This window comes from Lissotriton vulgaris, chromosome 10 (genome assembly GCF_964263255.1).
Source record: "Lissotriton vulgaris chromosome 10, aLisVul1.2, whole genome shotgun sequence".
NCBI lineage: Eukaryota > Metazoa > Chordata > Amphibia > Caudata > Salamandridae > Lissotriton > Lissotriton vulgaris.
In genome coordinates this window covers 98,563,080-98,589,248 of record NC_141698.1, presented here as the reverse complement: position 1 = coordinate 98,589,248, position 26,169 = coordinate 98,563,080, and the positions used below count along the sequence as shown (strand labels likewise).

The 26,169-nt window shown below is 44.3% G+C and overlaps 1 protein-coding gene across 1 annotated transcript in view; it reads left to right on the top strand.

Annotated features, from left to right (window-relative positions):
- Positions 1–26,169, top strand: part of LOC147684751 (lysosomal alpha-glucosidase-like) — a 496,980-nt gene that overhangs the window by 406,856 nt on the left and 63,955 nt on the right. The window contains exon 14 of the mRNA XM_086940598.1: positions 18,144–18,295. Coding sequence (XP_086796724.1) covers positions 18,144–18,295 — 152 coding nt within the window. The remainder of the gene's footprint in view (positions 1–18,143; positions 18,296–26,169) is intronic.

The window sequence follows — 26,169 nt, the reverse complement described above, 5'->3', positions numbered from 1 at the left end:
GTGTACTGTTTAGGGATAGCAGTTGTTGTAGCACCACTGGGCAGGTTTACTTTTTCTCACCTTGTCTACTAACACTACACTTCAGGTTTCATATACCTGGTTTTCCAATGGATCTTGATTGTGCTGAGAGGAGTCAGATATAGGGGACCCAATGTAGTTATCCAGTGAGGACCAGGAATTGGAAAATTGACCTACAAACTAGTAATTAGATTCATATATATAACCCTCAACACTATGCAATACAGATACAGAATTATCACATCTAGACCAAATCTCTTTGGGAAAGTCAGTCGGTCTAAAATCATACAAACCAATAACTCAGTTAGAGCTATGCAGAATATTTAACATTAGAATTTGCTATTCAGAGATCTCTCTATTCAGATTCCTGGCTCTCATTAATACTCAGTTGGAATGCACAATTAATAATTGAAGATGAGACATGGAAAGGCAGAAACATGATTTGAGGATGGTTTAGTTTTATCAGTACATTTTAAAATAGTAAATACATCAATATCAGGCCTTTATTTCTCCTAGGAGTGCAGAGTAATCAAATTTAGTCTTTTCCTGTTGTCCAAAGGGGAGCGTTATGTAGGAGAGTAGGGTCTGCTTTCCTATGGTCACCCCATTTTTTTGCTTTTTGCTTTACTGGTTTACAACTTAGAAAGGCTGTGGTCCTTCTAATCAGACCCACAGCCCAGATGTTCTCTCTCTAAATTCACACAATGTACTTTAGGTGCATTGCCAATTGGGTATTGGGTCACTCTTGTGAGTCCATGTATAGTGTACCATAGGTACACAGGTGCACCCAAGGCCTACCAGGGGCTGCAGCATGTATTATGCCACCCATGCCTGGCCATTCAAATGAGCTGTTGCAGCTATATTGCTGTCCTGCATAAGATATATGTATTTGTACTGAAATTTGATATTATTGCACCAAATCTTATGCGTTGTACTTTGACTATTGACAGGCTTCTTTCATATTGTGATGAAGCTCTGTTGTTATACTGAAAAAGCAGCTACCTAGTATGTTATATGACAGCTCTTTAATAATGTAATCCCTGCACTTTCACAATTGCTTTATTAACCTTCCTGCTTTCTCAGATTTGCTTGGAAATGCACCATTTTCCCACTATTTTTTCAAAATTTTCTCGGGGGGAATTCCCCCGGTACCCTCCTTAGGGGGTCCGGGCTCGCACGCTACGGTGCTCGCTACGGTGCAGTATGAATATCATTTTCCGCCTCACCACTTTCAAATGTCACCAGCCGCCACTGTGCCTGGCTCCTCATATCTGGGTTCAAACCCGAGGTTCAAACCTCCATATTAAACACACCCTTTGATAAGGAACACCTCTTAGGCCCAGTGGTAGATTCTTCACTGAAAAAGGTTAAGATAGACACTCAAGTGGCCAAATCCATGGGAGCCCTTCAGTCAACACAAGCTAGTGATTTCTTTCGGCACTCTTTCTACTGTGGAGGCTCAATATATACCTCCTTGGAGACCACCTCCACCTACAAGGGCAATAACCAACCCTCTGCCTCTAAGGGTTACTTCAGAGGGGGTGCCAGAGGCAACAACGGCAAAGGCAGGGGGTAGAGGTTCAAACACACGCACCTCCCCCTCCAATACAAAACAGTGACTTGCCTACACTTCCCTTCGGCTACTCAACACCTGTTGGGGAAGACTTTCAGATTTCCTACCAATCTGGCAGTCAATAACAACAGACAAGTGGGTACTACAAGTTATCCGTTGTGGTTACTGCCTGGAGTTCACCAACACTCCTCCCAACATCCCCCAAAGTCACACAAACTTTCATCAGATCACCTTCACCTCCTCAAACAAGAGGTACAGTCTCTCCTTCTAAAAGGGACTATAGAATCTGTACCACCTGAACATCAAGAGTCGGGCGTGTACTCTTTTTACTTCTTAATACCCAAAAAAGATGGTTCTCTCAGACCAATATTAGATCTCAGAGAACTCAATCTTTACATACAGTCAGATCATTTCCACATGGTAACACTTCAACAAGTACTACCTCTTCTGCAGAAAGGCGACTTTGTCTACTCAAGACTTAGACTCCTATTTTCATATTCCATTCCACCCCACTCATCGCAAATTCCTCAAGTTTGTGTTAGCGGGTCAACACTTCCAGTTCCAGGTACTACCGTTCGGAGTCACCACTACCCCAAAGTCTTCACAAAGTGTCTGGCGGTAGTAGCTGCTCACCTGAGAAGACAAAGCATCCCTGTCTTCCCATATGTGGACGACTGGCTCATCAAAGCTTTTCAGCACACTTTTTCAGAACAATTAGTTACTACATCAACTAGGGTTCACAATCAATGTGCTAAAATCACATCTCCAACCAGCCAATACTCAGAACTACCTAAGAGGCACTCAAAAAGCTCTGGCGTTTCCCAATGCAGCCAGAGTTCGCAATATTAAGGCTTTAGTTCTCCATTTTCAACCCAATCATTGGCTTCCAGCTCGGGTTTATATGCAACTGCTGGGAATGATGGCATCTTGCATCATAATCGGCCCCCATGCCAGGCTACACATGCGTCCACTTCAAGAATGCTTAGCCAGTCAATGGAACCAGTCACAGGGTCTATTAACCTATCTAGTGTTGGTTAGCGGCCGTACTATTTGCTCTCTGCAGTGGTGGAGCACACAAAATGAACCAAAAGGACGGCCCTTCATAGACCTGGTTCCACAGATAGTACTAACAGCGGATGCGTCCCTCACTGGTTGGGAAGCTCATCATCAACAACACACAGTGCAAGGCCTGTGGAGCCAAAGGCAAAAGTTGCTCCATATCAATCATTTAGAGTTGCTTGCACTCTTTCTAGCTCTCAAGTCGTTTCAGACTCACCTGGAGGGCAAAGCTGTCTTTGTTTGTACAGACAACATAACAGCTTTGTATTACATACAAAAATGGGTGGCAGACTCTCTCCAACTCTCACACTTAGCCCAAGACTTCTGGAGGTGGGCCATTCACCACAAACTTTATCTCCTAGCGGAACAACTCCCAGGAGTGAACAACCAGATTGCAGACCTCCTCCGCAGGTAGAGGCATCAAATACCCAAATGGGAACTTCACCCTCAAGTTCTCCTCCCATACTTCCAAGCTTGGGGAGTCCCTCAGATAGATCTTTTTGCCACATACCAAAACGCAAAATGCCAAAGCTTCGTCTCCAGGTACCCGCACCCACAATCCAAAGGAAATGTACTATGGATGAACTGGTCAGGGATATTTGCCTACGCTTTTCTGCCTCTCCCACTCATTCGGTTAGTGGTTTGGAAGCTCAGGCAAATATCTCTCCCACTAATCCTAGTAGCTCCCACATGGGCACGTCAACCTTGGTTCACAACCCTGTTCTAGCTGTCTCTGGTCTTGCATCAAAAGCTTAATTTAACCGCCAGTCTCCTCACACAGAGCCATGGAGAAATCAGACACCCAGATCCCAAACAACTGAACCTCGCGATGTGGCTCCTGAAGTCTTAGAGTTTTGTTATTTACACCTTCCACCAGAAAGTATGACTATCTTGAGGGAGGCTAGAAGGCCTACCATAAGAGCCTGTTACACAGCTAAGTGGAAGGGATTTGGTATTTATTGTAATAACAATCCTATAAACACTCCTTGATGCTTCCATACAAAACATCATCTGCTGTCTGTTACACTTGCAACAGTCCGCATTGGCTTACACCTCCATCCGACTACATCTCGCAGCAATAACTGCATATTTACAAAATAGGCAGCATTTGTCGTTGTTTAGACTACCGGTAATCAAAGCTTTCATGAAAGGACTAAAATGAGACCTACCACCAAGACTCCCACCTGCCCCAGTGTGGAATCTTAACATAGTCCTCACAAGATTAATGGGCCCACCTTTTGAGCCCATGCACAAATGCAAATCATAGTTCCTCTCTTGGAAAACCGCTTTCCTCATTGCAATCACTTCATTAAGGAAAGTGAGTGAACTACAGGAACTAACCATACAAGAACCATTTTTCCAACTACCCAGAGACAAAGTGGTTCTTTGTACCAACCCAAATTTTTTACCTAAGGTATTATCTTCATTTCACATAAATCAGTTGGTAAAATTACCTGTATTCTTCCCTCACCTGATTCAGTTGCTGAATTAACTCTACACCTTAGATATCAGAAGAGCACTCTTGTACTACAATGAAAGAAAAAAATCATTTTGTAAAACAAAACACCTCTTTGTTGCTTTTGGGCCACCACACAAGGGCAATCTGATCTCCAAATCTGGTATTTCAAGGTGGATTGTTGAGGTGCATTCAACATTGCTATGCAGAAGCTAAGAGAACTAACTCTACCCCCAAGGGCCATTCCACACGCAAGCTAGTGGCCACAATGGCTTTCTTGGGAAACATTCCCATAGTTGACATTTGCAAAACTGCAACATGGTCTATACCACACACATTCACCAAACACTATTGTGTAGATGTGTTAGCGAGGCAACAAGCCAATGTGGGTCAAGCAGTACTTAAAACACGATTTCAAACAACTCCAACAGCTGCAGGATAGCCGCCGCTTTGGCAGGATACTGCTATATAGTCAATGCACAGCACGTGATGTACAGCTCACATTCCTCGAATGGATAAGGTTACTTACCCAGGAAGCATCTGTTCTTGGCAGGTAGAGCTGTAGATTCACATGCGCCCACTGACCTCCCCGGGTACCTGTAGCTGCTGCAGATCTCTCTTTAGTTTACTTACATATGGACATCTCTATTCTTTACTATTACTCCATTCTCACCCTCTGCGTGAAAACAATCTAACAAAGGAGTCGATGCCCATGCGCACTATCACCGAAAGGAGGAGTCACCTGCCTTGAGACTGGAAAATAATCTACAGCTGTACATGCCAAGAACAGATGATTACTGGGTAAGTAACATTATCCTTCATTATCGTTTTATTTTTCTTCTGCAGTGAGTGGGGCGATGCTCCTCCGCCATTGCGGAGGAGTGGCCGATGATTTATCGTCCTCCAACTTTAGCAAAACACTTTAACCATTTATGAACAAAACCATCTGTTGACCATCAACGTGAAAAGGATTTTGAAAAACAATTGAAACATTCACAAGTAGTCAAATTTCTAGCACCTAAGGCACTCAAGTCATTTATATAATCTCAGCTTGTTCAAAAGGAAAATTTAATTATTGGCTCTGTAAGTATATACAGAAAAGTGGTCTATCACATCCCTACTTGCACCATCCACAAGTGGGAAGTAGCTCACAAGGCCAATGGGTCACTGTTTAAACGAAGGGAGACATGCATGTTCCCTACCTCATGTACCACTATGCCCAAAATGAAAGACAGCTTAGTGAAAACTCTTGACTCTAAAACAACATCGCAACTAAGGGGGAGCGAAACTCGCCCAATTTGATGTAGTGTAAGTACGGGAAATGAAGCATAAATATTTTTATGTATTTATCACTCGAACAATTACCTGAGTAGTGTGCTTGGTTAAAGAAATGCGTAATGCTGTAATCTCTGTAATTCTACACAAAATGTTATTACGCAAAAGTACCAAAACTAAGCCTGCATAATTAAAATTTTGCCTAGGCCTAATCTTAACCAAGAAATTGAGTTGCAGAGAGTTCACTTCATGCACGGGCCAGCCTTCGAATTGTAAGAAGCCCCAAGCTCATAATTAAAATGACATGATGATAGACTGGGAGAATTAAGACCACAATCTCAAAATATCGCACTGCTCAGTGATTAGCAACCAGTATACAGGATACATTTGTGTTGATCAGTGCACCTCGTTTCAGAATATATTACTTGGGCCTCTCAGCCTAATCACGGTAAACAAATGCCATATTATAGTTATAACAAAAACATAGTTGTGTTTCAACACAGTGACCGTCCTGGATGCTTTTTATTTCAAGATTGTAAAATCGTCTAGGAAACCAGTGGAGAAGAGTGCGGTGGTTGTGTTAGTATTTACAGAATAGGATGAGTATGATAATGGCCTGCTTGTGCGTCTGAGATAATGTTCATCTGACTAATGAGAAGTAGTGAGGAGTCTAGGGCTGACAACAAAAGCTTCACTAGGTTAGTTTTGCAATGTCTGTTGGTAGTGACTGAATGTTTGCTTAAATGATAATGGCTTATTCCAAGATTAAGTAAGTCAAAAATTGTGGATATAGTTGGAGAGAATGCCAAAGGAGTGGAAGACTGAACAACCCTTCCAGGAAATTCTCAGCCCTACAACTTTTGTCCAGTGGTAGCGTTTCTTGGTTCTGAGCATAAATCAATTGGATTCTTATTTGTGTCCGGATGGTCAGTGGCCCTTCTGATGAGTGGCAGCTATTTAGGTGGCAGTAATTTCAGGATGGCGTTGAAAGTGTGTTAAAGTGCCTTGTGAGAACCTTTGCAATAGTTGGAACATTTTTTTATGTAATACGTAGGTTTGTTATGTAATCAGTATCTGTGTAGTGCTTACAGCCTGGCTTTGCATGCATGATAGCATTTTTTCTTAGCTCAGATAGTACTCTGCAGTGTGTGTCATGCTGCATGGTTTTAGGAGGATTGCATTTCTATCCAACAAAGCTATCCAACAAAGCTAGTGTAGCCCATTTACCTTTCTTCCTGTTTTCATTGTTTTTGAAGCTGTATGGCCTGTGACCCTGTTTATATAGGAAAGCGGTCATTGAGAACCTAGGGCCAGATGTATCGAGCTCAATTGCTATCGCAACCGCTGAAATTCGCAATTGCAATTTAGCTATGAGCAATGTAGGGAAGCAAAAACCTACTTGCAAAATAAGAAATCACATACATTGTGATTCCCTATTTAGCGCATGGATTTAGAGAATCGTAATTTGCGATTCCCTAAATGCTATGCTAGTAGGCATCGCAAATTGCGATATTGCTTAAAGGAATCGCACATTACCACCAACTTAAAGTTGGTGGTTATTTGCAATTTCCTAGAAAAAAGCACTTTTTTGCTTTTTTCAAAGTGCCATGTGGCACACATACATGCCCTCAGGGAATGTATGTGCGCCACATGTGCACACATGCACATTTCAGGGGTGCAATAGGGTGTCCTTTTTGAACCCTTGCACCCTTGAAATTGTGTATGCAATTTGCGAGTGTAGGAAAGTGGGTTTCTGTTGCAGTAACTCCCCCACACTTTTTGCCAGACAACTGATGCACTTTTTCTTGGTGTTCCCTGGGTCCCTGCCAATCAGGTTCCCAGTGCAGGTGTACTTTCCCCAAAACTAACCCAATGGACATATCAGGCTACCTGTCAGTCCCTGGTAAATGGTACCACAGGTACCCAGGGCATTGAGACCAGAGAAGGCCTCTAAGAGCTGCATCACTTATTGTACCACCCTTAGAGCCCTGTACCCTGACACTCACACACTGCCTTTGCAGGCTGCGTGTCTTGGTGCAAAACAAAGTGAAAAGTCGACATGACACACATCGCTGTGTGCCATGCCCACAAACCACCGCAGTGGCATACATCGGTCACCCCTCTAGCTGGGTGCCCTATGCCAGTAGTGAGGGTACAGGTGCATGATCCATGTACCCCTACTGTGCCCAAGTCCATTCCTGGGAACTGTAAGTGCAGTGCTGCCATTAAGAGTATATGGTGCTGGGAGTTTGTCATTACGAACTCCACAGTACCATAATGGCTACACTGAAGACTGGGCAGCTTGGTATCAAACTTCTCAGCACGTTAAACCCACACTGATGCCAGTGTGAGATTTAATGTAAAATGCACAACAGAGGACATCTTAGAGATGCCCCCTGAAACTCGACCAACTTCTAGTGACCTGACTGAGTGGATGCTTAGGCTGCCACCACCAGACATGTTTCTGGACACCTGGGTCGAGAGCTGCTGCTCTCGGGCCTGAAACAATGCACTTCCTGGGACGAGGTGCCAAGCCTCCTCCCCCAGGGTGGGCAGGGTTCACGAAGGGGAAGCTTCAAAGGCATGCCGCCATCGTGAGCCTCTCCAGACCATTTGCTGCTTTCAGCAACTGGTCCCCACTGGTTCCACCCCCCACTTTGGGCAGGAGAACATGCGGGAAAAACAAGTGAGGAAGAGAGGTGTGCCCACCTCTGCCAACTCCACACCTAAGGTGGGCGAGGTGAAGCACAACATCGAGTCCCCGCCATCTTGAGGATGGGGAACCCAGCCAACCAGGGACAGGCTCCTGCCCCCTCCCACTGGAGAGTGGCAGAATAGGGGGTGTACCCACCCCAGGGAAGGGACCCATTGGTCCCTGCCCTTTACCTACCTGTAACACCCCTACATTTAGTATTTAGGGGCACCCTGAACCAACCTTCCTCAGATCCAGCAACCACAAGAAAAGAAGAGCAGGACGAGAAGCTGTGCAGAGCTAGCAAGAAGACGACGTCCACTGACTTGGCCCCAGGCTTACAGGGCCTTTTCCCCTTGAGCCTGCTCCTGCAAAGCCCTGGCATCTCCAGCGGCCAGCAAATTCAAAAACCCCGGAGGACCTGCCTACCTTCACTTTTAAGGACTGTTTCTCCCGTGAACACCGGACGTGTTTAAACTGCAGCTTCTGGTGTCAGCCAGAAACCTCGAATCCAGCCCACTCCGCACCCGCCGATCCCGGCCCGAGCTTGAGTGGGGAAAAAACCATAAGGAGGTCCACCTGGTGATCCTGAACCGAGATCCGGAGACCCCTGACCTGCCTCAAGCCTCCTGACACGCCTGCAGTCTCAATCCAGAGGACCCCTCCTACCGCGACCAGAGCGGGTAAGAAAATCCGACGTCCAAAGGCACCCCTGCACCAGACGCCCCACAGCCTTGTGTGCCCAACCAAGCGGTACCTAAACAACCCTCAACATCCCAACGCACCTCTCGAAGTGGTGGTTGCTCCAGGAAGATACCTGTCCCCGAGCCTGCAGTGTTTCTTTTGTCCCAGAGAATTTCCATTGAAATCAACAGGGCACCCGACCTCAAAACAGCACCCTTCACCCGTCAGCCCTAGTGCCACTGAGGGTGCCCCTTTTGTGCTAACTTGGTCCCCAACTTGCCCTGAGCTAAACCCTAGGAGCTTTGCTCCCACAACCCGTGTCCTGCTTGCTAGCAGCCACCAACCGGAGCCCCCCATCTTCCATAGGATAACATTGGGCCTCAACACTCTGCACCCGGCCGTCCTAGGCAAAAACAGTGCATCACTGACCCTGGGAGACCCCTGAGTCTAACCCCAGAACCCTAACTCCAAAGACCGAGTACTTACCTCGAAACCGATAACCTGCTTTTTCCTCATAGAATAACATTGACACTTTTGTCAATGTTATTGTCGACTTTTGAAAACTAAGAATATTCCTTAAAAATCACACAAATAACCAAAACGCATTTTCTCAACTGTTTTCAAGAAGTAACCCAGTGCTGATTCTAGGTATCCAGCACTGAGTAAGAAAAGTAACGTCAAAGTAACTTACCTGTGAATTGAATTTCCTTCCATAGGATAGCATGGGTGGTTCGATGTGAAAAAGTTTGTAAGTGTCAACTTTTGAAATACAAGATTATTCTTTAAAAATCGTACATATAACTAAAACACATTTTCTCAACTGTTTTCAGGAAATGTCCCAGTGCTGAATCTAGGATCCAGCACTGTTAGAAAAAGTAATCCGAAAAGTAATCAACTGCATTTTACTTAAAAAGCCTATTGATTCCTGTGTACTGAGTCTACTAAGTTTGTGCATTGCATTGCAACCCCTGTAACCTCGAATTGGTACAAAGTCCTACTGTATTTTTAACATCTTCAACAACAGCATCTCGTATCTGAAAAGTAATTTAATGCTTACCTGTGCCAGGCTTGCTTGGTTCTAAAAATAAACAGTATATTTTTTATACAAAAACCATTGGCCTAGAGTTCAGTTCTGGAGTGTGTGAATTCATTTGCTGACTGAGTGGGTACATCAAATGCTTAACACTGTCCTCTGATACTGCCTTACTGCTCAAACAAGCTACCACTTTAGAGTAAGGTTCTACCTAACTTTAACCTCTGCCAAACCTCTGGAGACCCTTGGACTCTATACACTCTGTACCTCACTTTGGTACAGTATATATAGAGCCAGTTTCTTACAGTGAGTACCTATTTAGTACTCGCAATTTGCGCACATAATTCCCATTCATTCCTATGGGCCTCTTGGCCCATAGAAATGAATGAGAAGACAGTCCTTTATGGGGAGTCGCAATTAAGGAATGCGTAGGAATCTCAAAAAAATTGCAGAATTCTACATACATTGCATTTGGCGAGTCTATAATAGCGAATCGGTAAAATTCGCTATTATAGACTCTCAAAATGTAATGTTGATATGTCTGGCCCCTAGTGTGTTGTCTTTTATTTGATGTTTGTTGTTGAAGTTGGATAATGATGTCCTTTAGAACTTTGTTGGTTGCCTACGACGGTGATGTTGGTGCATTTGTTGGATTATAGTGCATTTTCTATTTTGAAAGTTAAGGATTGGTGGATTTCATTTTTTTTTATATTTAGTGCTTGTTTCATTGAGTGCTGAATTATGGTAATAATGCTGCATTTTGTGTCTCCCTAGTAGTGTTGGTGTTGCGTCATTCTGGTTATGTTTAGGGCACACATGTTTGCGTCTTTAACGCCCTTGGCACTATGTTGGTTGAATGAGCAGTGTAGTGTTTGTTCCTCTAGTTCATTATGTTGAATTTGCTGTTTAAAACCGTGCATTGCAGTCTGTGTAGCCCTTTGCAAATGTTTGTTACCTCCATCCTTCAGTTAAGTTTGCACTATTTGAAAAAGCCAATTAAGTTTTAAAACCACTCTTGAATGCTGGCTACGGGTTCACACTCGGTGAGATCAGAGAAATAATAGTCAACATTGATGAAAGTGTATTGATCCGTAATAATAAAATTAAGATTTTTCTGGCGAGTATGTACAACAGGATTCGTTTTTGTCAGTCTAACAAAAATAATGAGACACTTATGGTATTATCTGCCGATTTGACCTCTGGAGTTCTTGCTTCCAAATAAGATCTCAGGATGCAGTAAAATCAGCAGGAACCATTTTCAGAGACGTCCTGAAATATTTCGATTTAGGACTTAATGACACATTTTGTGATGCCCCATAGCTCCGCAAATCATAGAATGCAACAAGAATTCCTGATGTTCTCTTACCATTTTTTACATCATTGTTTAACATCAGCAAAGCAAAACTGTTTCAAACTAAAGCTCTTGAGTTCGGAACAGAAGCCGACAACATTGATGATGGCTTTTAAGATATAAGCAAAGAAGTGGAAGACAATCCCATGAACTAACAGGCCAATGCTGTGCAAATGTACTGTCTTCTCCAAATCATGTTTTTTTATATAAATCACAGCAAAAAGAAAACTCTGCTACACTTGATGACTGCCCATTCAATCTATGACAAGGTCAAAAGTAGAGAGCTAATCATTTCAATAAGGAGGATTGGTGTATCAACAAGACTTGGCTATCGGATATGTCGAATCCGACTATTTCCATAGCCATACCACCAGGCTACTGTATTTTGAGGAAGGATTGTGCCGGTTGCAAAGGGGGTGGAGTTGCAATTATTAGCAAGAGGGACATCCCCATCACCTGCATTCCCATGGAAGAAATTGAAGGGGTTGAGTGCCTTAGTTTTCAGTGCACGTTTTCCCCTCATCAGTGCCTGGATGGAATCCTTATACATAGACCCCGGGGCCATGCAGGGGACTTCTTGAAGTCCTATAGTGACTCCATCACGCCACTGGCCTCTAGATTTAAATATTTCCTTGTCTTGGGGGATTTTAATGTCCATTTAGACAAACCGGATATCCCAGACACTGTTGGAATCTATGGATGCGCTTAACCTTGCTCCATATGTTTTTGCCCCTACGCATGATAAGGGCCACACCCTTGATCAAATATTTTCCAACAGCAAATCCAGACGGATGTTCCTCTGCCTTTACTATGGTCAGATCACTTCTTGGTGGGCTTTAGGCTACCAAAATTAATGAAGCGGCCGCTGATCCAGTCGAAGAGGCCGCCGATCCAGTCGAAGAGGCCGCCTTTCACATCTAGGCCATTTCATAGAATCACCTCGGCTACCCTAAAAAATGAACTATCCCAACATCCTCTCATGCCGAGTAGCAATATTGACCGGGATGCTGAGGCCCTTGAAAGATGGGTCACGCAAGGTGCCTGGTCTCTTGCCCCCCTGATCTCCCGCTCTTCTAAAGTTGTCAGATGCTCAGCTCCTTGGTTCAATGAAATTTTGCAACAGTGTAAAAGGGATTGCAAACGTCAAGAAAGAGTGTGAAGGAAAGATTTTAATGAGGAAACTAAAAGAAGTTCTAAAAACGTCTTAAGACCCTACCACACAAGGATCCAGGAAGTGAAGAAGAGCTTCTTTGCATCTAAAATTGAGTCCGCTGGGAATAAAAGTAGAGACATTTTTAGTATTGTTGAAAGTTTCTCTTCGCCCAATTCTGTGACCAGACTTGCCTCTCATTCAGCTGATTGGATTAGACAGTTGGCAAATTTCTTCCACACAAAGATCACAACTATTCAATCTTCTTTTGATGCCTTGAGTGGGAAAGAGGCGCAGGCCTTCCCATCGATCTACTCCCAGATTCAAGTGGGTAGTGCTTTCCTCTCCCTCCCCCCCACACCCCTGTCCTTAGAAACTTCTCTGACATATAATGAAGGGCCTTAAGTCTGGATCTCCTGCGGACCCCTACCCGGTGAAATTTCTGGCCTCAATGGCTGAGATTTTCAATCTCACAGTGAATAGCATTTTGAATGTGTCTCTTAGTAATGGCCATGTTCCTGTAAGCTGGAAGAGTGCCAAAATAATTCCACTATTGAAAAAACCTGCGGCAGACCCCTCAGAATTATCTAATTCTAAACCTATTTCCTTGTTGCCCTTTTTTGCAAAGACAATAGAGAAATATGTACACTCTGTGATTAGCGGCTTTGTTGGAGTGAATAACCTTCTGCATCCGAGCCAGTCCGGCTTTAGACAGAACCGAAGTACAGAGACTGCTTTGCTCGAGGTCTCCAAATCCATCAAAGAGACACTTGATAAAGGAGACAAAGCGGTTCTTATTCTTTTAGACCTCTCTGAGGCTTTCAACACCGTGCCCCACGGTCTCCTCCTGCAGAGATTACTGGAGTGCAGACTTGGTGGCACAGTGTTGAAGTGGTTTTCCTCCTTTTTGGAGGACAGGAAACAAGAGGTCTGGTCCCCCCCCCCCCCGTTTGCAGCCAGTGTTCCGCCCTTGAAGATTGGCATTCCACAGGGTTCTATTCTAAGGCCAGTATTTTTTAATCTGTACATGGCTCCCCTGGCCACCCTGGCGGAAGCTGTCGAGGCAAAGATTATATCTTATGCTGACGACACCCAGCTGTTGTTCACATATAAGAAGGGGGAGGAGTTTAACTGGGGGAAGATAAACAAATGTCTTACAGAAGTCTTTTCCTGGTTCAGACATAACCATCTTAAATGCAACCCAGAAAAGTCTGAAATAATCTAGGGCTGACGGGTGAAGGGTGCTGTTTTGAGGTCGGGTGCCCTGTTGATTTCAATGGAAATTCTCTGGGACAAAAGAAACACTGCAGGCTCGGGGACAGGTATCTTCCTGGAGCAACCACCACTTCGAGGGGTGCGTTGGGATGTTGAGGGTTGTTTAGGTACCGCTTGGTTGGGCACACAAGGCTGTGGGGCGTCTGGTGCAGGGGTGCCTTTGGACGTCGGATTTTCTTACCCGCTCTGGTCGCGGTAGGAGAACGCTTTGAAACCCGTCCCCCCCCCCCTGAACGCTTTGAAACCATGGTGGCCAGCTGACATGTCTCCTCCCCAGTCAGCGGTTAAGACTGTCAAAAACATGGGAGTGAAAATGGACGATGCCTTATCCATCACATCTCAAGTCCTGTCAGTGGCAGGCACGTGTTTTGGTCTCCTGAAAATGCTCAGAAGATTTCTTTACCTGCTGCGACCTCTCACAGAAAGACGGTCGTTCAGGCCCTTATAACCTCCAGATTAGACTGTCAACGTCCTCTTTTTGGGCGTGCCAGAGATTTTATTGAATAGCCTTCTAGTTGTACAGAACGCGGCTGCTAGGGCAGTCTTGAGACTCTGGCCTAGAGACCGGATCTCCCACCATCTGAAGAATCTACATTGGCTGCCTGTCCGATGCAGAATTCTTTTCAAAGCACTAGTACTGGCTTTCAAGGCTTTGCATGGCATGGGGGCTCATTGTATCCGCAGTAGAGTCTCACACTATGTCCCAGGCAGATCCCTCAGAACAGCACACCAACACCTAATTGCCGTCCCTAAATTTCTCAGAGCCTGCCGTGGAGGGCGCTCTCCAAGTGCAAGTGGCCCATATCTGGAACAAGCTGCCACTTTTGCTTAGGCAGGCCACGAACATACTAGCTTTCAGGAAACTAATGAAAACCTGGTTGTATCAACAATCCGCATAGTGGCTGCTACCCCGGAATCTGAGTTTTCCTTTGGTCCCCGTCTCTTCTGTCTTAGCGCCGGAACACTCTGTTGAGTAGCTGCGCATTCTATAAGCTCTTTTAACATTAACATATAATGGCATAGTACGGAGCAGGAACTTGTTAGCAGCTCATGCTGTAAAATCTTGTAAATCCGGCAGCACACCACTTCCAAGCGACTTTACCAGGAAGGGATTTACAATTGGTACTCTTGATAATTTTGATTTTGAAGACCGCTCTTCTTGGTTGGAACATCCAGCTCACATGATACTTCCATGGTGCTTTTTCAAGACTGTACCAATGAAGTAGGTGCTGGAAAACGAGCTGTGTCAGCTGTAGGTGTAAACAAACAAACCTGCTAACTTATAATACAATTGCATTGCCAACGTGTGCAAAATCACTGCAAGCCATCAACAAGTCCCAGTCTACCAGAAAGTTTCAAAGTGGCTGTGGATCTTCTACCTGATGCTGCTGTCCGCAAAACTGATGTAACTGAATTCATCACATCGCTTATTCAGTGCAGACTAAAGGATGAAGAAACACCAGTTCCTCCGTGGGCTGAAATTCATGCTCTGATCTCCCAGATTACCGTCTCATTGAAGAAGGGTGGGTTTTTGCCAGTAATACCATCTCCAGTCACAAACTATGCAGCAGTATACACAGTTCTAAAACAAAATCCGAAACCGGTCCCAGGATGCTTGTTTCCAGTCCAGGGAAGACTTGGCTTGACAGTTCAGTCTGGATTGTTCCCATGAGACACAGGGTCAAGACTGATTTGCATATAGCCATGTCTTAACTGGGTGGTAAGGATTCAACCCAGATCTGTGACTGGGGGTGAGTGTCAGAAAAGTTTCAGTGCTCCGTCCATCATCTCCTTGTGTTTGCCTGCAGAGATATATTCAGATTTACAGCCCGTATTGTTCAAGAACTTAACAGCAAAATGGAGGCAGCTGACCTTTGTGTTGTGCCACATGGTCAGCGGGCTTTTCGAAATGGTTGCTATCGAATCATTGTAGGGTCAAATGACACAGATATTATTGGCTACTTAGATTTGTTGCAATGTTCATTAGTCAAGGATTGTCAGAGTTATGGAACAGGCGAGAAAAGACACTTAATCCTGCTTCATGTTCTGTACAAGAAACTTGACCCAGAGATGCTCAGTGTTCTTAACAAGGCACAAATTCTTACGGGTGATGACATTTTGAGTAACTTTGGAACAAAGCTTGGAGTTTTAACTGATGAACCTGTGAAGTTTCTTAAAGGACTTGCTGAGACAGAAGAAGAATGTGACTTTAAAGACTAGCGAGTTCTAGAGATCAGTTCCTACGGAATTTCTAAAGCCTCTACCCAGAGAAAATACATGTACTTGTAAAACCTGTGCTCCAAAAACTTTCCCTGTCGATATGCTGTTCTCAGATGTTCAATATTCTGCACATGTACCATGAGCGATTGCCTAAACAAATAAAGTGAACTATGAAAATGTGTCTAAAACAAGAGTGAGAAACATTATTTTTTCATATTCTGATCATATGCATTGTTTGGTGTATATATAAAAGGATTAAAAACCATTATTATTTGTTTAATATCTAAATGTCTCTTCTTCCTCTATTATAGCCACCATTTTGGAAAATGGTTGAAGGATTGCTCTGGGGAGCTAATTTCTGATCTATAAGACTACTTGACCCCCAAAACCTGTTTTGACACCAAAATGAAGTATATAGGTCTCATTGTTCCTGAAATATGACATCATCACTGCAACACATCAGCCATTTTTAAAAATGTAGTCCAGGAAAATTACTTCTCCAATGATCCCCCAAAAAAATCAAAATCTCGGAACAGCAATTTTTTAATGGGGTATATCTGGGCCCCAGGATTGATATTCAAAAGGTGAAGAGTCTGCTGGTAGGTAGAGTATCTACCAGAAATAATGTTACCAAAGGTAAGTAACTTGTTCTTGTATTTTATGAGGTTAGGCATAGTTATAGGTGAAGAGTAATTGATAGTGAAGGTAACAGTGGTGAACATGTAGGGTGTGCAACTGAACGATTTCATAGTGTACTTTTGAATAGTTGGAATCTATCCCAGAATCATACTGCAACTATGTAACTGTCCAAAAGGTACATGTCAGAAACTTAGTAGAGTAGATGGTTTTACTTGATTCTTTATATTCAGCCTGGAACCAGTTTTCTAATGGAATGTGATATACTGGAGTTGTGACCGTCATAAAAAAAAGTCACAGCCTTCGGAAGAAAGGAGGCTCGGGTTTTCAAATCCAGGTTAACTGGAGAAAAATGTGGTGTATGGTGGGTTGGCTGTGAGGGCTTTTAGCTCGCGCACCCCTCGCGCCAATGGCACTCCTCCCACTGAATTATGCTCTTGTGGAGATGGGGTGTTAGGAATCTGACAAACCTCTTGGTAAATGTCTTGCTTCTTCAGGTGGTAATGCAGAACCCAGTCCTGAACCCTGAAAATCAGGACACAAGTACTAGTGTATTATAATGGGTTATAATTTATTTTTTGTACTGTTTACTTGTGTTGGAGTATGTGGAGCAAGTAGGTGGTTGTTGCTCTGAACCCTATATTCCAACACAAACAATGCTCCTGTAAGATTGTTAGAAAGCATAGGAAAGCCACTGTTTTGTATGTCTAGAATTCTGCTAGCACAAAAACTGCCCACGGTCAGCCTGTAAGGAGATTTCAGCTACAGTGAAACTGAGAATGGAAACCTTTCTCTGGTTAACATAACGTGAGCAGCAGCAAATACATGCCTACTGTGAAGTGAAGCCGCTTATTATAATGTTATATAGGCTTGCATTTAGGCCTATCCCAGTTATTATATTTACTAATTCAAGCACTCAAGCCGTCGCTTGTGTCCTGTTCGTGCAGAAACAATGATTGTGTCAACATGCATCAGGGCCTGTGACATATGTAACATTATCAAACAGATAAAAAAAATGTGCTTTCTTATCACAATTGTAGCACTATTTTATCCTCCAAGATCTTCATATTCTTTACAAATACTGATGCTCAAACATGTTACAGTCTTGCTTAGTTCCCTTTCTGTTATGGTTCTATATATTTTTTTAATACACCTGGGGTTAGTTGATAACATTTGTGACATATTCTTCTGGCACTGCATACGGGTTGTATGTGTGTTGGTTTACTTGTCACCTCCTCTGGCAGAAAGTTCTGCACAATCCTTTACTTACAACCTAATCGGGATACACTGCATGCTCCTCCCAAGATGTTTGCCATGTGAAATTTGGAACCCAACCAGTTGGCAAGGAGGGAAGTGCTGGATTATAGATTTAGGAAAATTTACTTCATGATGATTCTCATACTGTTTGCTCATGCTTCAAAACAATTCACTTAGCCTTTTTTTTAGTAGGGATGTTCAGTCTTCATCCTATTGGAGAAAACTTGTCAGAAATGGGCTGAATAGTTGGTGATGCAGGGATAAATTGTAAACCCTGCTTTTTGATGATGGTTATTATTGTATGGTTTGTGTAAAGTTTAAGCTGAAAGCAGTCTTTAGACATTTTTATCAATCCTGCTAACAACGTTTTCAATTCCCAAATTGTGGTGCTGGAATGAAAGAGCGAGAGCAAAGAATAACTGGTTGATCGTGAAGGTAATTTTTCTTGTTTTTCTGTTTTCTAGGATTGATGAACTTTAACATGTTTGGGATCCCTCTAATCGGGGCAGATATCTGTGGATTTTCAGGTTCCACAACAGAAGAGCTGTGTATTCGGTGGACACAGCTTGGTGCTTTCTATCCTTTTGCACGAAATCACAACTCGAACAATGAAATGGTAGGACTTTATTGGGAAATAGAAAGAGAATACATGTTAAACTGTGTGAAAAGTTCAGCTTTAACAGACAATTCATTTTGTAGCTGCTGTTAACAACCGAATGAAAAGAGCAAGGGAAGCAGAGAAATTCACAATGGGAGACAATAAGTGGACAGTGGAGTGGCCCAAAATTCACCTTTACAGTCTTTATTTTCTATTATTTAAAATATTACAGATAAACTGCAGGGAAGCTGTTCTGTGTACTGATCTGCAAATATGTTGATATCCCATAAAGAGATGAATAAGGGTTTAAAAAAAACAACAAAAACATTAGGAAGTGATTGAATGACCCCTAGCTAAAATGCAAAGCAGCCAAGGGCAAAATCTTTCACTTGGAGCAAGAATTCCTATGATGGAGTATACAATGAAGAACCGTGTATAGGATGCTATAATCCTAAGAGGAGAATCTTGGAATCAGTTTTTCAAGTGACCTAGGCGCTTCAGAACAAAGTGACAAAGCAGCTGATAAGAGTCAAGGCATATAATGTGCACAGGGAGAGAACTTTTCAAATCATGAAAACGCGGATGTTAGGTCACAAGTCTATAAAAGTGTAGCAATGCCTTGTTTGGAGTGTTAGGGTTTATTTCTTGGGCCCATTTTGCCAAACAGACGAAAGTTTGATTGGAAATTTTTGAGTCGAGATGGGTCAGTGTGGTGCCACGCTATAGAAACACACTATTAAGAAAAATACAGTAACTTAATTTAGCACCGTTTGGAGGAGGGCAAAGGGAACTATGATGGAAACACTTAATTTACTTTAGGTGTGCCACAATAGTGGGAGGTGGATATTTATGACAGAGGTGTGCTTCAAGAACAACTGATGTTTCTAAAACAATGGGATTTACAGGGGAAGCTTGAGATAAAGATGTTTAAAGATGTTGAAAAAGAGGACTCAAGTGCATGGGACAGCCTTGTGAGTAGAAAAGTTACCAGAAAGAAATTAAATGGATGCTGGCACAAGGGATATGCATAAAGAAATGTTTGCAGTGCAGGAGCAAAGACGGACCCAGAGTGTAGGTACAGTCAAGTATGTCACAGCAGATATGGAAATTACTATTTTATTTATGTAGGAAGCTGGCTCTGTATATACTATACCAAAGGAAGGTATAGTGTGCACAGAGTCCAGTGGATCTCCAGAGCCTGTACAGAGGCTAAAGTAGATAATTCTAATGCCCTCTTTTGGGGTAGTGTGGGCGAGCAGTTAGACTTATCAGAGCGCTGTGCTCTATTTTTTGTTCACGCTCAGGCACGAAATTATTACATTCACTCAGTGACTAAATCCGAAACCAATTTTATCTTAAAATATTACTATTTATATGTTTATTACTAGAACCAAACCAAAGATACTTAGTTGCAGTAAAATAGGTTTTGCAATATCACAGTTTTTCAGTATAAAATGCGGACCCTTATTGCATTTTTCAAGCAGTTCAATGTTAACCTATGGAAGGAAAACAATAATGCAATTTCACAGTTAAGTACAGGGGCTGCTCCTCTGCTAAGGCGGAGGAGCGTCACCCCACTGACGAGGTCAAAAAGGAAAAAATAAAATAGCTCATTATTATCATTCTGTTTTTTCGTTGTTGCTCAGCTATGTTGGGGTGGGGCGGGGCTCTGACAGAGGTGCTGGAGGAGGAGTGGTTCACACTTTCTTAAGTGCACATAACTGGCAGGCCGGCTAAACCGTCATGCGCACTTTGCATGTTCTCCTCGAGACTGCATTACAGTCTGGGTGGAGAACATGCCCAGGCTCCTATTGCCTGGCTGAGCGCCGAATCACGACACTCAGACCAATCACAACACTGCATTGCAGCATTGTGATTGGCTTAGGGGGTCCTGGAAGCCTGGGGGCTTTTTCTTCCTGCCCTGGAAGCTGGTGAAGAGGACCGAGAGGTGGCGGCGGCAAACAGGTAAGTGTTACCAAAACTTTTTCATTCCCTCCTCGCCCCCTCACCAGCGTTAAATAGCATTTACTACTGGGTAAGTACATGACTTACAGTTCCAGTGTTCGGGTTTAACACTGGGCAAGGATCAGGTAAGTGTAGAGACCGGTGCACTGGTGCAGCTGGGTGCAGAGGTCCAATTTGGTCACTGGGATTCCATGTTATTCAATTGAGACTGGGGGCAATCAAAGAGGTGCCAGTTGAAAGTAGGTAAAATCAATGTTGGAGGTCAGTCTCCGGGGGTTTAGGTTAGTACTGTTGGGGCCACGAGGCAGCACCAAACACACACTCTCAGCAGCACAGAGGCAGCCAGGTGCAGAGTGCCAACACAGTGTCAGGCACCCAATGCAAACCAATTAAGAATGACGATTTCAAGCAAAGGCTGCTGGCTCGGACCAGGAAGCTGGAGGATGGGAACAGGTAGCACTAAAGGGAAGTTTGGATGCTAAAGATCCGAGGGACACTGTAACAGGGGCTGCGGGTGCAGGGGTGATCTTTGGACATCGTAAAAGTCTTAATGGAGCCAGTCACGATTGTGGGACCCTTTGGGTTTAGGCTGCAGGTTGAGTTGTGGAACCTAGGAGAGGTCACCCTGAAGTGTACTCGAGCTCAGGACCGCTGGGGAACCTTTTTGGGACCGGTGGGCCACTTCGACTCGGGCTGGAGGTGTGCGTTGCAGAGGTAGGTCCGAAGGTCTGGATGTGCAGTTCAGCAGGGCACTGGAGCTTTGGTTGTTGGTTTCTTTGTGGACAGGGCCGCTGTCCTCTGGAGTTCTTGGTCTTTGGGGAAGGCAGGCAGTCCTCGAAGGGTTTAGAAGGTCACTGGTCTGGCAGGACAAATCGCTTTTTGGAGCAGGGTTCTTTGGGAGCTGCAGACAAGCCGGTAGGGCTGGGGCCAAGTCAATTGTCATCTGAAGTCTTCACTACTGGTCCTTCTTCTTTAGGTCACCAGGGATCTTAGGATCACTGTTCAGGGGTGCCTCTGAATACTCAAATGTAGGGGTGTTACAGGGGCTGGCAGGTAGTTGCCAATGGGCTACTTACCTTTAGGGTGACTACACCTTTTATATTTCCCCTCCCTTTTTGAAGGGAACATAACCCTAATCCTATTGGCTGAAATCATCACAAACATATGGAGGATTTCCAAAGGAGGGGGTCAATTCAGCTCAGTACACCTATGGGGTGGTCCTGGCTGAGAGGGGACACACCTCACCTGCTTACTATTTTGCCAGCCGGGCTTGCTGCCAAAAGTGGGGCTTGGTCAGGCGGGGCTGGCATCTCCACTAGCTGGAGAGGCTTTGGATAGCATAACAAAGGACAGGAAGCCTATGAGGCTCACCACCCTTGAATGCTGTTCCTTCTTTGGGGTAGGTGTGAAGGACCTCCACCCAGAGAAGGCTTAGTTTCTGACCCACGAGAGCACAAGGCTCCCACCTCAGGGGGGTCAGAAAAATGTCTGGAAGTGGCAGGCTGTTGCAGACCAGTCAGCCACACACTAGCGGTCTGGTAGGTTTTCAGGGGACACCAGGGGTGTATGCCAGGTTGACTCATTACTTTTAGCTGCACCAAAACATGCAGGCTGCAGAGGCAGTGTGCTTGTGTTTAGTATGTGGTGTCTTAGGGTGGTATAATACATGCTGCAGCCATTAGAGACCCTCTCTGGTCACAGTGCCCTTGGTTCACTATTACAAGGGACTTATATGTGGGCCAGAGGTGTGCCAATTGTGGAAACAAGGGTACAATTTTGGGAAAGAACGCAGGCACTGGAACATAAGCAGGAACCCAGTGTACATTCAGTCAAAGTTGTATTCAGAGTCAGGCAAAAAGTGGAGGGTACCCATGCCAAAAGGGGCACTATCTTACAATTTATTATAATGATTGTTTCTGCTTAGTAAAAAAGGCAACTGGGAATCCTTCAAAGCACTGTGGAAAAAACTAAATAGCCTGGCAATTCTTAAACTTCATCAGTGTCTAAATGAAAGAAAGATTGACAATACAATTTCGTAACATGGTTTGGTGAACTGATTTCTTGCTGCTGAATAGCTAGCCCAAGAGTCCACGCCATCAAGACTAAACCGCACATTATATGATTGAGGATCCAGGATGCACTCCTTCGACATCAGCTACAGAGGCACCCTGACACCTCTCCAATGAACACAAGCTACCTACCTCGGGCTCCAAAGATCAGAGATCGCAGCTCTGGACCCAGGCCCGCGGGTCCAGTCCGCGCAGCGGTGGAGTAAACAGTGGCCTTCCTACACTACCCACCCACTCCACCAGGGGTCAATTGGTGCACATAGAAGACCCAACTGAATCCTACCACGCCACCCGCGTCGGATCTTGCACACCTCAGCGGAGGATGGGAAAGACGGCTGGAGCAGAGGAGTGGCCGAGGCACTACCTCGAATCCTGGAGTTCTGGCAACAGCCTGGGCTAAAAAAGATCACAACCTGAATGATATGCTAATCAAACGTCTTGGTGACCCGGCAGGGGATCACAAGTCGACGTCCGGCTTGGGCCTCCTTCAAGAAGGCAAAAACCCAGAAGAACCAGTAACTTGCTCCTTTCTCAAGGCCCTCTGTGTGTCTTTTGCGGGACAACCTGCCAGCAGTCAAACAAGATCTTTCAAATGATATCAAAGAAGTCCAACGAGACCTAGACGCAGTCTGGGACCGGGTCTCAGCCATTGAAGACCATTAAAACACCCATGATTAAGAAGCGGAGCACTTACACCATGAGATAATTCGCGTTCAGGAGCAGCAGATTGACTGAGGATGCTGAGGACTTAGAAAACAGATCGAGGTGAAATAATATTCTTATTAAAGTAGTGTCAACAAAAGGAGAAGGGTCAGATCTAGCCATTTACATTAGGGATATTTTTCTATACTTCCTGGAATTTCCGTTGGATCTGAGGATCAAAATTGGATACCAAGGTGGGCCATTCCCCCCCCAATATCTTAGTTTGTATCAATGAATTTTAGTTAAAAGAAAAGATTCTGCGAAAGGCCAGAGACAAAAACCCGGTGCACTTAAGGGGGCATACATCGATGCTCTGTCAAGACTTGGCGGCAATAACTCTGCAGAAGCGTTCTGACTTTCGCCCAGTGACTTCTCACCTGCAGAACATTAGCGTTACCTACTCATGGGTCCACCCATTCTGGCTCATCTTCTGTTTAGATGGCAAGCTGCACCAACTGCAATCATTGGAGGAAACCTGCTGGATACTCCGCATTAAAGACTCTACCTCCAGAGAACAGACGAGCCCCCGAGATCGGCTGACCCACAGACATCCACGATATTAGCCAATAGGACTAAGGGGTCCTTCGGTCAGGGGCTGCTTATGAGTAGGCCACTCGGTGTGGGAGCTCAGCTCCTGGGGTTAGTATCAGCACAGCAGGGGCCAACAATCTGCACAGGAGCTGCACTACCAGCAGCACGGAGGCATCCGGATGCAGAGTGCCAAGAAGATGTCAAGTCAAGTCAAGTCAAGATTTATATAGCGCGCTACATACCCAGAGGGTCTCAAGGCGCTTGAGGAATGGGGGGGAATTACTTGTCGAATATCCAAGTTTTAAGTTGCTTTCTGAATGCTAGGTGGTTCTGAGTAAGGCGAAGGTGAGTGGGAAAAGAGTTCCAAGTTTTAGCTGCCAGGTAGGAGAAGGATCTACCTCCCATGGTGGCTTTGTTGATGCGAGGTACAGTGGCAAGGGCTTGGTTGGAGGATCGTAGCTGACGGGAGGGGGTGTAGAAGGACAGTCGTGTGTTGAGGAATTCGGGTCCAAGTTCGTAAAGTGCTTTGTGTGCGTGGGTTAGGAGGCGGAAGGTAATCCTCTTATTTATGGGGAGCCAGTGGAGGTTTGTCGGGAGCCCTATGGTTTGTCGGGAGCCCTATGGTTTGAAATGGTGATCTCCTGTTTGAAGAAAAGGCTGCAGGCTCAAGCAAAGCGGTTTCCTGATGGCGACCACCGGCAGGAGAGGTAAATTGTGTTCTTGGAGGGGATACCTGGACATGGTCAGTTGGTTCACCCAAGCCCATGGCGTGTCGGGTGCAAGGGTGTCTTTAGGCGACAGATCTTCTTACCAGCTCCTGTCGCGGTCGGGGGGGTCCCATTCAAGTTGAGGCTGCAGGTGTCGGTCTGAAGCTTGCGGTAGGTCAGAAATCACCAGACCCAGGTCTGGATCTCTGGGAAGATCTCCTCATGGTGTTTGGTCACTCGAATTCTGGGAATGGACGTCTGGTGTAGAATGGTGTGAAGCCCCCTGGATCCGGGTTCTGTGTTGAAGTCTTTGTTTAGCAAATCCAGTGCTCACTGGAAAGAGGCTTTCAGATGATTGCAGGGCAGGTCTTCTGGGTGGCACCTGGCTACCTTGGGGTTTCCGCTGTAGGCAGGTCGGAGTCAGAACAGGCCGGTAGTGCTGGGACCTAAGCAGTTGGTGTCCTCTTCTTCCTGAGTCAGTACGACTCTTCGGTCCTTTTTAAAAAAAAAATGTTTTACATTTTTTATTGTTGGAAACAAACTGCAGCATTTATGACATTACATCGACACCTTAGCGAGGTGGTACAAGAAGTCGGCATTACATTATAACATTCAAACTATCCGGAGCACAGAGGATTACACTTAGGCTGTCCAGTTTTAGGTTTAAACATATAATAACTGATAAATCCCCACTGGATAGGAAAAAGCCCTCACCAGTGTAAACATATAAACACTGAAAAAACCCCTGCACAAACACAAACTAAATGCCATTCAAAGAAAGGAAAAGGAGAGTGAAAAAGTCAATTTTATTTCTTCCTGAAGGGGCCAATACAATGTATCTTTGTTATATAAGGTAGCAGTATGAAAGACTGGGCTAACATTATTCTGCTTGACTTTTGTTGTTTAGGGATGTCACTAAAATATTGTTTCTTCTTCCATTTTTCAGTTTTGTAGTCATTGGTCTAAAGATTCAGGGTGTTTAAGCATGTTTTAGGTGTTTATTTATTTTAAAAACTGTAGAAAATCAGGAAATATCAAAATCATATTTTATTTTTTGGCTACGTTTGAGTCTTTTACTGATAGGAAAAATGTTGGTTTCATGAGAATCTTTCTCAATATGTATCATCACATTTACTCAAAGAGAATTGGTAAAAACTGTTGATACATCAGCCCCCTTTTCTAGTGAGTCAGCATTGATTGCAGGTGAATTGCCAAAAATCAAAGAAAAAGTAATCCCAACTGTGTCACTTAGCTGGTGGTTCTCAGTCCTAAAGGACATGAATGCTACATTACTCATGTGGCAACCGTTTACAGAATTTTTGCTGAGTGATGATGCCAAAGGCAAGAAAAGTGAGGATCCTTGGTCAGATATTGATAGTGATTTGAAAATAAAGAACACTCTACTGCATTCGTGGATTTATTTTTACAGGAAAGCATGACTGCTGTAGTGGACATAATAAAAAAACTAGAGTCTGAAACACCCTTGTCTACCAAGTGTTCAGCATAATTGGTGTAGATGTGAAACATCTCCTTGAGAGTAGACTGGTCAAAACTTTGTGACTTTGGCACTGCAACATATTCCATGTTAGAGTGCCTGCCACTCGGTAAGCAAAGAAATGCGGAGGAGCAATTCAGGAACTTTTATTTTACAATGTATGAGAAATAGCCCTTCATCAACCATAGCATTTCAAGTCAATAAAGCCTACTGTGGTACTCTGCACATAGTTATAGATCGCTTCCATAAAGTGAAATTGTCTCCAGAGTTTCAAAAGTGCTGCCTCATTTGTGACCGCTTCAATAACTCTGTGCCCAGTTCAACGCATATGTTGCAGAACTTGTTACAGAGAATCACAATATTCTGGTGCACCAGTATTGGCATGGAAAGCTATGCCAGTGGCCAGTTAGCAAATTGTATACT